Below are 12,852 nucleotides of genomic sequence, written 5' to 3' on the forward strand. Positions count from 1 at the left end.
ACAGTGATCGTCTGCTGACTGTTGTCGTGTTAATAGTGTGACGCATTTTCTAAGTGCCACATGAGTGATGTTAGATGTTCGTGCGTGTCATCTGGAATTTGGCCGACGCCTGCCGTGAGAGGGTTCGATGGGCTCTCACAGCGCACACTCTGTCTTTCAGCCGCTGGTGTGCGCAAATAGTTGTAGCAACAGGTGTATGAGGCGTTAGAAGCAGCTACGAATTGCATACGATTCCTGCTTCATGCGCGGTTCGACCAAATTCGCACCATGTGTGAAGAGGACCTTACTTTTGGGTTGATTTGTGGTTGTCTAGCCCTCAGGCTGGCTCCATGATTTAAAGTCTTTGACAGTTTGTTTTTCTGTTACACTTCTCTCTCTCTCTCTCTCTCTCCATCCCTTTACTAACACATTTTATCTTTCCCACAATTTTTTTTTTCTTTATTTTGCTTTTGTCTGCCCATTTTCATGTTTTTCCTTCTCTGCTTCTGCACCCATCATCCTCCATCCTCCCTCTGTAGAAAGGTCTACGGACACTGGTGGTGGCGTGCCGCCACTTCAGTCCAGAGGAGTACATTGATGTGGACCGGCATCTAACCGCTGCCCGCACTGCGCTGCAGCAGAGGGAAGAGAGGCTGCAGGAAGCCTTCAGCTACATAGAGAGAGACCTTCAGCTGCTGGGAGCAACGGGGGTGGAGGACAAGTATGCACGTATACACAGAGCATAGATTTGGACCAGGTCGTGTTTGTCTCTTTGCATCCTACCAAAAAAAAAAGGTTTTCACCACATTCACATCTTATGCATGTTACATGACTTATACCCAATCCTCCTCTTCATTCAAATGAAGAGGAAATCTTGACAATTTTGCAGTTTATTCTAAATCAGAAGGTGTAACGCATAAGAATTGAAACTTGTAATATAGATTTTTTTTTTTTTTTTTTTAAACAAAACCTGGAAACTTAAAGTCAAGAAGCCAGTGCAGCAAAAAACGTGGCATATTATGTGTGAGCCTAATTTCTGCAGTGACGTTTGGAGAAAATGACTCGCTTCTTCCAATCAGAGCAGTCAGTGGTATTTGTCTGTCAGTGGATGTTCTTGTATCTGGCAGATGGTACCAATATCCTGGAATAGGCCATTATCTGGTTCATCTTTATTACTGCAGAAAGTGGAAAAAGATGAAAAATTTCGGGCTTGTACCATCACAGTATGGGGCCGCCTCGCTCATAGTCAGCAGTGGTGGAATTTTCTGCTGGTGTCAGACTCTGCTGCCCTCAGAGTCACACAGAACATATTTAACATGCTAAGTATGATATTTTCCTGTTTGTGATTGTGATATTTTTATTAAATGTTGAGTTGTATAAAACTCTTTTCAGCTGTCAGCCTCTTGGCCATATACAGTAGCTACAAAAAGTATACATGCACTTTTTCAGTTTTATCCTGAAGGCTGAAGGCCCGAAGGGGCATTATGTTGTGGTTATGTCTGTCTCTCCCAACCAAAAAGGGTTTAACCATTCTAAAATCACCTCCTCTCACATTTTTAGTAGGAATTTAATGTAATGTGGTGCTAGTCCTTGTTATAAGTTAATAATACACATATTGTACAAGAAGCATTTTGGCAGAGGTATGGCCTTGATTAGACACAGCTGGTTTTATGAGTTGGTGCCTACATTCTGAAATCAACTCCTTTCACATTTTTAGGAGGCATTTTGGGAAATTTGGTACAATTCCTTGAAATGTTATCAGAATGTAGCAAACACTTGTACCTAAGCAGCATTTGCCAGCAGAGGATATTGTGCTCTCAGAGCACACTTTTTTTTTTATCAAAATTGCGGTTTGCTTATACAACACTCTGAAATTATGCTCTTTAATCACTTTTCTCAGCATGATCTAAATGAAATGGAAAAATATAAGACAGAGAATTCGATTGCACCAGTGCTATTTAATGTAACACACCAATGCTGTAATTTCTACAAGAATTTGGTTTTAGGCAAACCAGAGGATCTGACAGTATTTATTCTTGCTGCATATCCTTTACATTAATTGAATTATTTGCATTAATTTAATTATTTTAATTGATAGCTAATGATCATGTTGCTAAACGCGTTATGAACTTCATTGGCATTGATTGGCGAAGCAAGCAAATAAGATATTTTTGCTGTTGCTTCACCTGTCATAGTTTAGTGACAGACTGACTGATTTGATTATACTCAGATTAAAGATTAAATTTTTTTTGGGGGGGGGGGGGGGGGTTAAAAACAAACGTGTAGTGTATTACTTTCCTTGTATCTTTCCTTGTGTGTGCTTTTGTGTTCATGTACCGGACCGGCTTATGTGTGTTGTTGTTTAAGTGTGTCATGAGGCCGGTCAAGGTTTGCTCAGCCCTGCTCGTGACCTAGGGCAGGGGTATACATCTGTAGCTGGGTCCCCGGGCGCCAAAAAAGGCGACCTCTGCTCCTAACTGGCAATTAGGATGGGTAAAAATGCAGTAAACACATTTCATTGTGCAGGGAACATGTTCCTATGTGCATATGACAATAAACTTCTTTTGAATCCTTGAATCCTTATTTATTTATTTTAATAGTCACATTATAAAGACAGGAGGTGCCCATAGAGAGCTCTACAACTGATATGAGCTCCAGGAATAGCTCATATGTCATTGTAAAGCAGAAGGAAATGCATGACCACAAACATGCACATGGGAACATGAATGTAAGAAAGCATATGCTTTGGGGAGATGGAGACGTCTCCTCACTAAGCCTCTCTTTAAATGAATGTTTGTGTTTGCATCTACTAACCATCTACCCCTGATATAAGCCTCATTTCTCCCCCTTGTTTATTTCTCTGCTGCTCTCCCCTCAGCTCCTCACTCTCTGCTCTCTATCTGTAATGAAATCCTCCTCAGGCACACATGGTCAGAATCAAAGGATCTCTATTATGAAAGTTCTTTTTTTGTCCCTTCGAATATGAATAATGTAAAGCTAATATTTAGGGTAATATTAGAACATATTCTTTATCCATTAACCTTTCACACAATATTAATTGTGAGGTCAGCCAGAAATAGGCTGAGTGTTCTCAAAAATTCAGTGCTGCTTGAGCAGAGAGTTGCTCTTCTGCCCACAAATTCCATCAAAATGGGGCTATAATGGGTTCCTGAGACTAGGAACAGTCTCTAGATTCATGTGGTGCTCCACCCACAACAACAAAAAAAGCAAAAACCCATCAGAAAAGGCCAATATTTACATGATTTATTTTATTTTTCCTCAGAGCAATTTAACTGTTGACTGTCTAACTGGAATGCACATTGGGGAAATTTGCTTATTGTGCACTGAATGGGTGTCTCGGTTTTTTTTTTTTTTTTTTTTTCTCTCTAGGCTCCAAGACAAAGTCCAGGAGACCATTGAGGCTCTGCGGTTGGCTGGGATTAAAGTATGGGTGCTGACAGGGGACAAACATGAGACAGCGGTCAGTGTCAGCCTTTCCTGTGGTCACTTCCATCGAACCATGAACATCCTTGAGCTCCTGCAGCAGCATTCTGATAACGAGTGTGCGGAGCAGCTCCGCAGACTGGCCAGGAGGTGCGTGTGTCTGTGTGTACTTGCACACTCATGAGAGACAAAGAACAATTACGGTGACGTTTTGGGAACTACAGACTTCATAGTGCACCTGAAGCATGATAATTTAATAACATGTATGAGTTGTTAGAGTATAAAAATGTTCCATGAAAGACAGTTTCTGCAAGGAAAATGCACATTAATTGAGAATCTCCACAACTGTTTCCTCATTGCTTAAATACTTACTGTAGGTTATTGTACTGAAGGCCATATTACATCAATGCAGGCAAGTGTAGCTGTTATGAAGGAGTTTTTATTTGGCTTAGAAACTTTAGAAACTGATCACACAATTTGAAGGAATTAGCACTTAATACCACTTAATGATGAATGTTGTCACTGTAATATGCTTTAAGGGTTGATGCAGCTTGGCACAAGATTTTTGCAAAAAAACAAGAGGTCTGTACTGATGGGCCAGTAGATCCTGCCAGATTGATACTGTAGAATAGGAGGATGAGTATTTGGGTGGTCTCTGAAGTTTGAATCTGCTCCAGTTTGGCCCAGAAAAAATAGGTCATAGTTGGTACCCTCTGACCTCACGCAGGAGGGTTGTGAAATGAACTTCTGTCCTAAATATTGGGAGGATTTTCGGTAATGAGTATGTAAGTAATGAAATAAGTAACAAAAACTTTATTGCTTCCAACAGATACTGTGATTAGTGGTGTGAATTTTCAAGGTGCTCATATCTTGTCAGCACCTTGAAAACAAACTAGATAACTTAAGTTTCAAGAAAAAAAAAAAATTCTCAATGTGACCCTATTTTATTTCTGTGTAGGCTCTCAGTTGTCCAGGTGGTTTCCATAGTAGAGAAGCTTGACTCTACGACTGGATTGGATTGCTTGATGCGAGGACGTTTCGCTTCAAATCGCAGAAGCTTCCTCAGCTAAAATTCTTGCTCTGGTAGTCTGACTTCTGTCTTGACTCTTGTAGAGACAAGAGTCAAGACAGAAGTCCAAAATAACAAATACAAATAATCTACTTACAAATACAAATAATCTTAGTAAATTGATGAATACAGGGGTGGTGACCAAGTGGTTAATGCATTTGGTTTCAGTGCGGAAGGTTCCGGGTTCAAATCCCACCCCTGCCACATTTCTCCATGTAATGTGGAGTTGCGTCAGGAAGGGCATCCGGTGTAAAACCTGTGCCAATTCAACATGCAGATCCACCTTGGATTTGCTGTGGCGACCCCGAGTGCAAAAAAGGGAGGGGACTTTACTTTTTTAGTAAATTGATGAATACAGTTGTAATCAAGTCAAAGATTTCTTTCTCCTCATAATTCTTGTATTCCCTGTGCATTTGGCCTGTGTGTCCCCAGGATAAAGGAGGACCATGTCATACAGCATGGATTGGTCGTGGATGGAGCCAGTCTGTCCTTAGCGTTGCGGGAGCACGAGAAACTCTTCATGGAAGTGTGTAAAAATTGTTCAGCTGTGCTGTGTTGCCGCATGGCACCACTGCAGAAAGCAAAGGTATCTGCCTTCTGCAACACCTACACACCATGCAAATGTTTTTCAGAAGGGTTTTGGATGATCCCAGAGTCAATGGGGTTAATTTCAAGTATTTAAATGGCTGACAGTGACTTAGTAATTAAAAAATGTCCAAAGCATCTTAAGTTCAACCAATATGTTTGTGTTGATGTATTGTGCTTAGGTGGTTCGTCTTTTAAAAACATCTCCAGAGAAGCCCATCACGTTAGCTGTTGGAGATGGAGCCAATGATGTCAGTATGATACAAGAAGCCCACGTGGGCATAGGTAAATACTCTCTTCAGATCCCCACAACATGGTGTGTAACCCTGTTAGAATTGTACTCTGTAGTTTATCATCCAATCTGCGGCTGTATCTTCAGGTATCATGGGGAAGGAGGGTCGCCAGGCCGTGAGAAACAGTGACTATGCAATCGCCAGGTTTAAGTTCCTGGCTAAACTCCTGCTGGTCCACGGTCACTTCTATTACATTCGAATAGCTACTCTTGTACAGTACTTTTTCTACAAGGTAAGAATGGGTTATTACTATAAAATGTCCTAAGACAGCAATAACTAAGATTTATTCAGTAGCTTATCCAGTCAGTGTTAATTAGCTAATGAGGCTATTCCACAGTGGGCTGTTACTTCCTGTTTAATCCTGAATAGCAAATCAGGGCAGGTGTTGAAGCATCATAGTAAGTACTTGAGCCGTCTTTGTCAAACTTGACCAGACTTGGAATACGTAGTAGTTACCGCCTTCATTTGCATTTCACCCCAATTTTTGAAATCGTTGATAGTACGTGGTAAGTTCAGCGTATGTGTAGTCTTAGCGGCTTCAATCATGTTCAAACGTCTTTAAATTGGGTATTCATAGTGACTATGGCTTGACACTTTTGTGATCGTGCTCCAACGGGGTAAAAATTTGAAGTCGAGGCAGCGTTTGTGGTTTTTGATCATGTTTGGCCGAGGGCACAGCTGCTTTTTTTTTTTTTTTTTTTTTTTTTTTTTTTTTTCTTCCCCCTGGGTGGGTTGTCAGGTCTGTATGTTATGAACCAGCCTGTTAGAAGCAAGCTGGAATAAGCAGTTCATCCCGTTTTTGTAATTTTTGGATTGTGGCTGATCATAATAGAACGGTAACTTGTGGAATAGCCCTGTAAATTTGCAGCCATTGTTATATTACTCTGTAATTATTATTATTTTTTTAAGTTCTTGTAGCTTAAGACATTGTTTCACTTTACAGCCTAATTAAAAATGTAGATTGTCTTTTTTTTTTTAACTGACTAAAATTATGGTTTTAATGTTTAAAACGATTCATCCTTTCATCTTTGTCCTGTTATAAGAATGTTACAACAGGACAATGTTGTAATGTTACCTGAAATGTCATTTGTCACATGATATTTGATAGTCACAGTTTTTATTTTGGCTGTCAAAGCATATGAGTTGAAAGCAAACATTGTTTATGACCTCATAATGCTGTTAGCTTTAATTACTTTCAATTCAGGTGAACATTACAAGAATTGATGTGCTTTATGTGTGTGGATCCTGACTTTTTATTGGAGACCTAGCCCAAAAAAATAAATTCACAGCTATAGTAGTTGTGTGCTATTCCTTGATTACTTAATTGCTAAGTGATCAGGTAAAAGGTCATCAGTGGAATTAATGGTGTTTGACATCATGTTTCTCTTGCTCTCTTTTCTAGAATGTATGTTTTATCACTCCACAGTTTTTATACCAGTTCTTCTGTCTGTTTTCACAACAAGTAAGTGTCTTTCTCTCTATAACTTACTAATATGTTGTATGTCTTGGTTGTAGTTTTTCATGTTTTGTTTTTTTTAAAGTTTATTACAGGATTTGATATCTATATTATAATAGCCTAGTGGCCTCTGTGCACATGCATGTGTGTATGGCTTTGGTCACGGAGAAACTGGAAAGAGCTGACATTTGCCATTTGGTATGCTATTTTGGGTCAAAGGATTAATGCTGCGATAACGGGAAGTTGATAGGACTAATATTTTTGGACAAATTAACAATATTAGCTAACAGTGAATAATGACATTGTGCTGCAATGCATCATGGGAGTTCAGGATTTGGGGTTTTAAATGTTATTGTGGTTCATGTTCATGTTAGTTTAACAGTGTTGTTCGTGTTATTGATTTATTGTGTTTTTGTAGTTCATTTGGTTTAGTCAGTTTAGGTAAGTGTCATGTTTCTGCTACCATGAGTGAGCAATGTGGTGCGTTTGATGGCTTCTACCACCGTCTCTGTTTGTGGGTGTGTAAAAATTAAAGCACCTGCTTTTGGTAGAATGCAGAAAAGACAAAAAGCTCTGCGTACATGTGTGTGTATGTGCCTGTGTATAATTTTGATCACAGACAAACTGGGGAGAGCTGAGATTTGCTGTTTGGTATGCTTATGTATTTTGGGTCAAGGATGAATGCTACAAAACCTAACATTGATGGGACTAATATTTCTGGAGAAACTATGCTATCGTAGGTAACAACACTGAACAATGGATGTTGATTCCTTCTGGACTCGCATGCTATGCCAACAGGGGGGCGGTATATCATCTTTATATTAAAAGCATGCACGTGTGATTTTATTTAGTAAGTACATAATATGATTGTAAATACGTTAAAAATACGTGGATGACACAAGAAAGTGAAAACACTTATTTCCATTGTGGTCCATTTAAAAATCAAATTACAAAATAGAAGTAATAATAAAATAAATAATAAGTGTGTATATGAGAGGACCCTAAACAATTTATAAATACATTAAGACAGTAAATTAACATTAAAACATGATGTAATTAACAGGAAATAAAAGGGTTCAGTTCCTCTTTTAAAAACTGAGGTCTAAGGTTCTAAAAACATTGTGAACTTGCACGCCATTCCAACTCATTATAGAAAATTTGCATAATGTATCAATACAGCAATACAGTGCAACATTGTAGGCGAGAAAACATGACTGTGGTATATGACATGGAATATAAGGTTTTTGGTTTTCATGAGTCCAGATTATTGTGTTTAACCTTTTGCACCTGACCTACTTCACATTTCTACCCATTCTAATTGCATCTGGTTAGATTTTGCTTTTGCATCTCACCCTGTCCTCTTGCTCGTCCTCTGTTACACAAGCCAACCGCATTTCTGCCCTCAGCATGTCCGAAAACCTCCTTTTATAGCCTTCCAATTCTCCTCTTGGCATCCTCAGAATCCTTCTCCACCCCTGCACCAGTTCTCTGCACATCTGAACCATCTCTGTCTCACTTCTTACTTTGTCTCTGTGTCCCTCTGATATGTTCATTCTTAATGCTGTCTATCTTCATCACTCAAGGCAAGTTGCAGCATTTTCATTTTGTGCCACCTCCAGCTCTGTGTTTTATCAGCACTGCCACCTCTGAGCCATACAACATAGTTAACTCTGCAGGTTCCCTTTTTTCACAAGTCACTCTTGTCACTGATCTCCACCATGCCTGGGCTCTCTTCTTCACCTCTCAACTGCACCTCATTACTTTGAACCACTGTCTCCAAGTATTTAAACTTGTCCACCTTAACCAGTGTTTATTCCTTTGGATCACTCAACAGCTCTGCCCTACTGTCTTGCTTCTACTCACCTTCATTCCTTTTCTCTAGAACTTATCTCCACCTCTCCAGACTTTACCTCATCAAGCTCTTTACTGTCTATACAAATCACAATGACATCCGCAAACATCATGGAGACCCAACTGTTTAAATCCCTCAAGCTGTCTGTCACTTTCTAACACGTGCGGGCTCAAAGACTTAATATCAGCAAACATATGGGTGTGAGAATAACGCTGTCTGTCTGTCTGTCTGTCTGTCTGTCGTAGACGCTGTATGACAGTGTGTATCTGACACTGTACAACATCTGCTTCACCTCTCTGCCCATCCTGGTGTACAGTTTGTTTGAACAGCTGGTCCATCCACATGTATTACAGAACAAACCTGGCCTGTACAGGTAATGCTCCATGTATTATGTGGGTGTATTGTATAAATTGCCAGTGATGTATAAATATTGTCTCTAATATATGTGTGTGTCCAATAAAGTTTCATAACTGAAACATTTGAATTGGTAATGTTGATGCACATTTTAACAGCTGCTTGTCACACAGTATATTTAGTTTAGGATTCTTTAAGCATAAATTGCCATTTTTGTAGTATTTTCATCACAAAAATGCAGTACTATATCAAAAAAATGTAGTGTTAGTTGTGTAAATGTTGTGTGTAATGTTTGTGCCCCTCAGGGACATCAGCAGGAACTCACTGCTGTCTTTCCAGACTTTTCTGTACTGGACTCTCTTGGGCTTTTGCCACGCCTTCGTCTTTTTTTTTGGCTCCTACCTACTAATGGGAGAAGATACAACACTTATGGGAAACGGACAGGTTTGTGGATTGTTGTTTGCTGCTGTGATGTTGCTGTTTTCGTTGTAGAATAGACAAATGTTCAAAGCTTATTAGGAGAATGGTATATTTTGGAAACCAGTACTTATCAGTAGTTTTGTGTATATGTGTGCTGTCTTTAAGGGGAATCCATTAGGAATGTGATTTGACAAATTGTGATGCCATTTTTGTTTATAGAGCTAGCTATTGAATGTTCTTTCCCTCCTTTGATCTTTATCTTATGTCTTTACCTGCTTTGTTTTTGTATGACAGCCTTTCTTACTCTGGTTCATTCTCCCTTGTGTCATCTCTGTCTTTCTGTGGTTCAGTATTTCAGAACTCACTCATTGCTTTTGCTCTATGGTTTATCTTGAGGTACCCTGACACTTGCATGACTTTGATCCGCACACTTGCATGCACTTCGTTGTCACAATCTCACCCGCTGTGTTCCCAGCTGGATGCCATGCATTGTGTGCTGGACACTGCATTTATAAAATAATTATTTCGTAGCAGATTAAGCTTTTTCTCTGAGTTGGCTGTTGAAAACACCTCTAATTGCTTTCGGAATCACAGGGAACTGTTCAGCTGTGTGTGTGTCTCTCTCTTTCGCTCTCTTGCTTAATAAGGTGGAGAACGCATTTGGAACAGTCTAAAAGGTAATTATTTGTAGTGTTTATATTGTAATAGCTTGGTAAAGCAGTTGCATGTTCATTCCTTCTTGTGAGCAGCTGTAAACGTACATCTGTGATAGATTTAATATTTCGTTATAATCATTCAGACGAGCTGCGCTATGATGCAGTGTGCTGACACAATCACACGTGTAATTGTTTGTGCAGTGTTCACAAAATTTTCTTTGCGCACGTGCACGAAGCCGCGCACAGTTTACAACGGTTTACTCTCCTGCACAGAATAGTGCGTGCAAGTGCACGGATCAAAGTCGTGCAAGTGTCAGGGCACCTTTTGTTCTCAGTCATTTCTCTTTTTTCCTTCTCCTGCCTTCATGCTGTGCATGTCTTCAGATCTTGCGAGCTAACAGGCAGCTGGTAAGAGTGTGCTCTACAGTTGAATGCATGTCTCCTTAGGAGGGTAATAAGAAGACTATCAATGTGATGCTTCACAGCTTAAATGATTTTCTGCTTTAAAAAGAACAAAAAGTACCAAAATGAGCAGCATGTTGGAAAAGTTAGATATTAATGCCCAGCACCACGTCTCTTACTCCAGTACCCTGTTGGTGACCTTCTAAGGGAAACTGTGCTGTCCAGATGGGCTACACAAAAATCTAATTTGCACATAAACTTTTACTTACATATGGCAATAAAATGATTGACTGATCACTTCACTAAAGTCACACACAAAACATTTTTGTAATCTGTACTGTAGCAGTCTGTCCATGCAGAGTCTTGGTTTCATGTACTGCTTTATATGCAGTACTGCACACGTTTTAGGCATATTTAATGCATCATAAAAGCATTAAAAAGAGTATGAATCAATATATAAAATTAATGTAAATATTCCTGAATAAATTAAATGTGTGTTGGATGTCAACTTTGATGATGACCGATATGACAATTGGGTTCTATTTATGTTTTGTTGTTGTTGTTGTGGTTGTTGGGTTTTTTTAATGCTGAAGTCGCAGGACATCAAAACTATTTTAAGGATAACACAAATTAAAGTATGAGTAATTGTGTTTTACAATCATCTTCATATTGCATTATCATTTGTAGCTGTGTTTGTGTGAATTCTACTGGCCAGTACAATTACAAAAAGTTATTATGGAATAAAAATCAAATATAGCTCACACATTCACTTTTATTGGAACTGATTTCATGTTGACATGCCAATAAAAGGGGGGTGGGGGGGGCATCAAGTGCTACTCTTATTGTAACTCTGTGATGCCTAATGATTTTGCAAGTACTGTATCTGCCTCTGAAACACCAGCCATGGTTTTGTCTACTTTGTACTAATAGTGCAGCAGATAACAGAACATTTACAGAGGAATCTTTCATATGGTGATAAAACTACCAAATTTGAAGAAATACTTCTTATTAGAAGTATTATTAGAGTATTTTTGCCAAGCTTGGTGCTTGTCACCATTTGAAAGATTTTCAATTATCTGCTACACTACAGTCAGCGCCATTGTCGGTAGTAAAAATACATGTGGGGGAAATTCTTTTCTCAATATTACCCCACCTTCCCTATTTAATTTAAACTAATTTTATTCTTATATGCCTTGTTTTTTTGTGTATAAAATTGGTTTGTTTTAAAGCATTGTTTTAGGAAACTGTTATTATAAATTGCTGCCTACAACCCTTGGTACTGTTCATTCGTACAAGGTCCTAACTTGATATGCAACAATACACAAACACAGCTTTTTAACTCTAAGAGCACTGACTCATAAGGCGATGGCTGTAGCAGTTATGGGTTGGTACATGGTTGGATGGCAGACTTGAGTCAGACTAAAGGAGATTGTTGACTTGCAGAATATTCCTGTCCAGCCCACATCTACATCCATCAGCTATGTTCTGCTTAGCCCACATCTACATAAATCCCAACTTTGTCCATGCCAGGGTTTTATAGTTTTCCTTTTTTTTTTAAATGCTAAGATTCATCACAATAACTTTAATTTTACTTATAGTAATCTATTGTCATTACTAACTGTGTTTCCATTATGATCCAGTAATCTTTCTTTGACATTCTAAATGTCATGGAAAGACGGGACCGGGCAGTCTTCGCTGGGGGCGGATAATAATAAACACTGTGGGAACAGAAGAGACGAGATGAATGGCAATAAAGAAGAATAGTGTAAAGTATGTGTCTACACCCTACTTTCATCTTAAATAATTTAACAGGTGCAGCGGACATTACAGGAGCGAACAGAGAGAGAAACAGACACAGTGCAGCAAGTCTGTTTCTCTCTGTGTCACAGAGCAGCAACTGTCACATAAAACTGTCTTTAAACTGAAAACAACCCAACCCTATTCCTGATCAGTGCGTCAAAAGACATACAGGCCAGGGATTCAACGAGACAAACAATCCCAAGAATTTCTTTATTAATAGCCTAAATGACATGTTTTCTCCCACAGGATGGAAGAATACACAAAATCGATGCATCGCTATTGTTGTGCGCTCAGCGATTTGCGGGTACGAGCAGGACTGGACACACCCATTGTGGGAGCAGGCGGGACTGTAACACGTTGCGGGCACAGACGGGAATGGTCAGAATTTCAGTGGGAGTGGGACATAGAGTATAATCTTGCACAGGGCTCTACTCTGCACCTCTGTACATTTCAGTCCCCAGGGTCTTCCCAAGGGAGCATGATCAGTCTGCTTAGTTACACCACTGTGGTTGAAATTCCATGTCCAGTGGTGCTCCTCATTG

General features: G+C 39.4%; 1 protein-coding gene and 1 long non-coding RNA gene across 5 annotated transcripts in view; one reads left to right on the plus strand and one right to left on the minus strand.

Annotated features, from left to right (window-relative positions):
- Positions 1–12,852, plus strand: part of atp11b (ATPase phospholipid transporting 11B (putative)) — a 108,348-nt gene that overhangs the window by 59,334 nt on the left and 36,162 nt on the right. For 3 of the 4 annotated variants that reach the window (XR_004562964.1, XM_034179472.1, XM_034179474.1), the window contains exons 18-26: positions 519–700; positions 3,370–3,573; positions 4,925–5,078; positions 5,260–5,362; positions 5,457–5,602; positions 6,773–6,832; positions 8,924–9,051; positions 9,338–9,476; positions 10,493–10,516. Coding sequence is in view for 3 of the 4 variants with exons in the window: in XM_034179472.1 (XP_034035363.1) it covers positions 519–700; positions 3,370–3,573; positions 4,925–5,078; positions 5,260–5,362; positions 5,457–5,602; positions 6,773–6,832; positions 8,924–9,051; positions 9,338–9,476; positions 10,493–10,516 (1,140 nt within the window). In the remaining variant the exon portion in view is untranslated. The remainder of the gene's footprint in view (positions 1–518; positions 701–3,369; positions 3,574–4,924; positions 5,079–5,259; positions 5,363–5,456; positions 5,603–6,772; positions 6,833–8,923; positions 9,052–9,337; positions 9,477–10,492; positions 10,517–12,852) is intronic. The other variant, XM_034179473.1, reaches the window with a different exon arrangement.
- LOC117518365 lies at positions 369–12,751 on the minus strand. Its single transcript, XR_004562965.1, has 3 exons — positions 12,480–12,751; positions 10,254–10,256; positions 369–380 (listed from the first exon to the last, which is right to left on the minus strand). It is a non-coding gene; the product is annotated as an uncharacterized LOC117518365 (long non-coding RNA).

The sequence above is a fragment of the Thalassophryne amazonica genome, chromosome 10 (genome assembly GCF_902500255.1).
Source record: "Thalassophryne amazonica chromosome 10, fThaAma1.1, whole genome shotgun sequence".
Taxonomy (NCBI): domain Eukaryota; kingdom Metazoa; phylum Chordata; class Actinopteri; order Batrachoidiformes; family Batrachoididae; genus Thalassophryne; species Thalassophryne amazonica.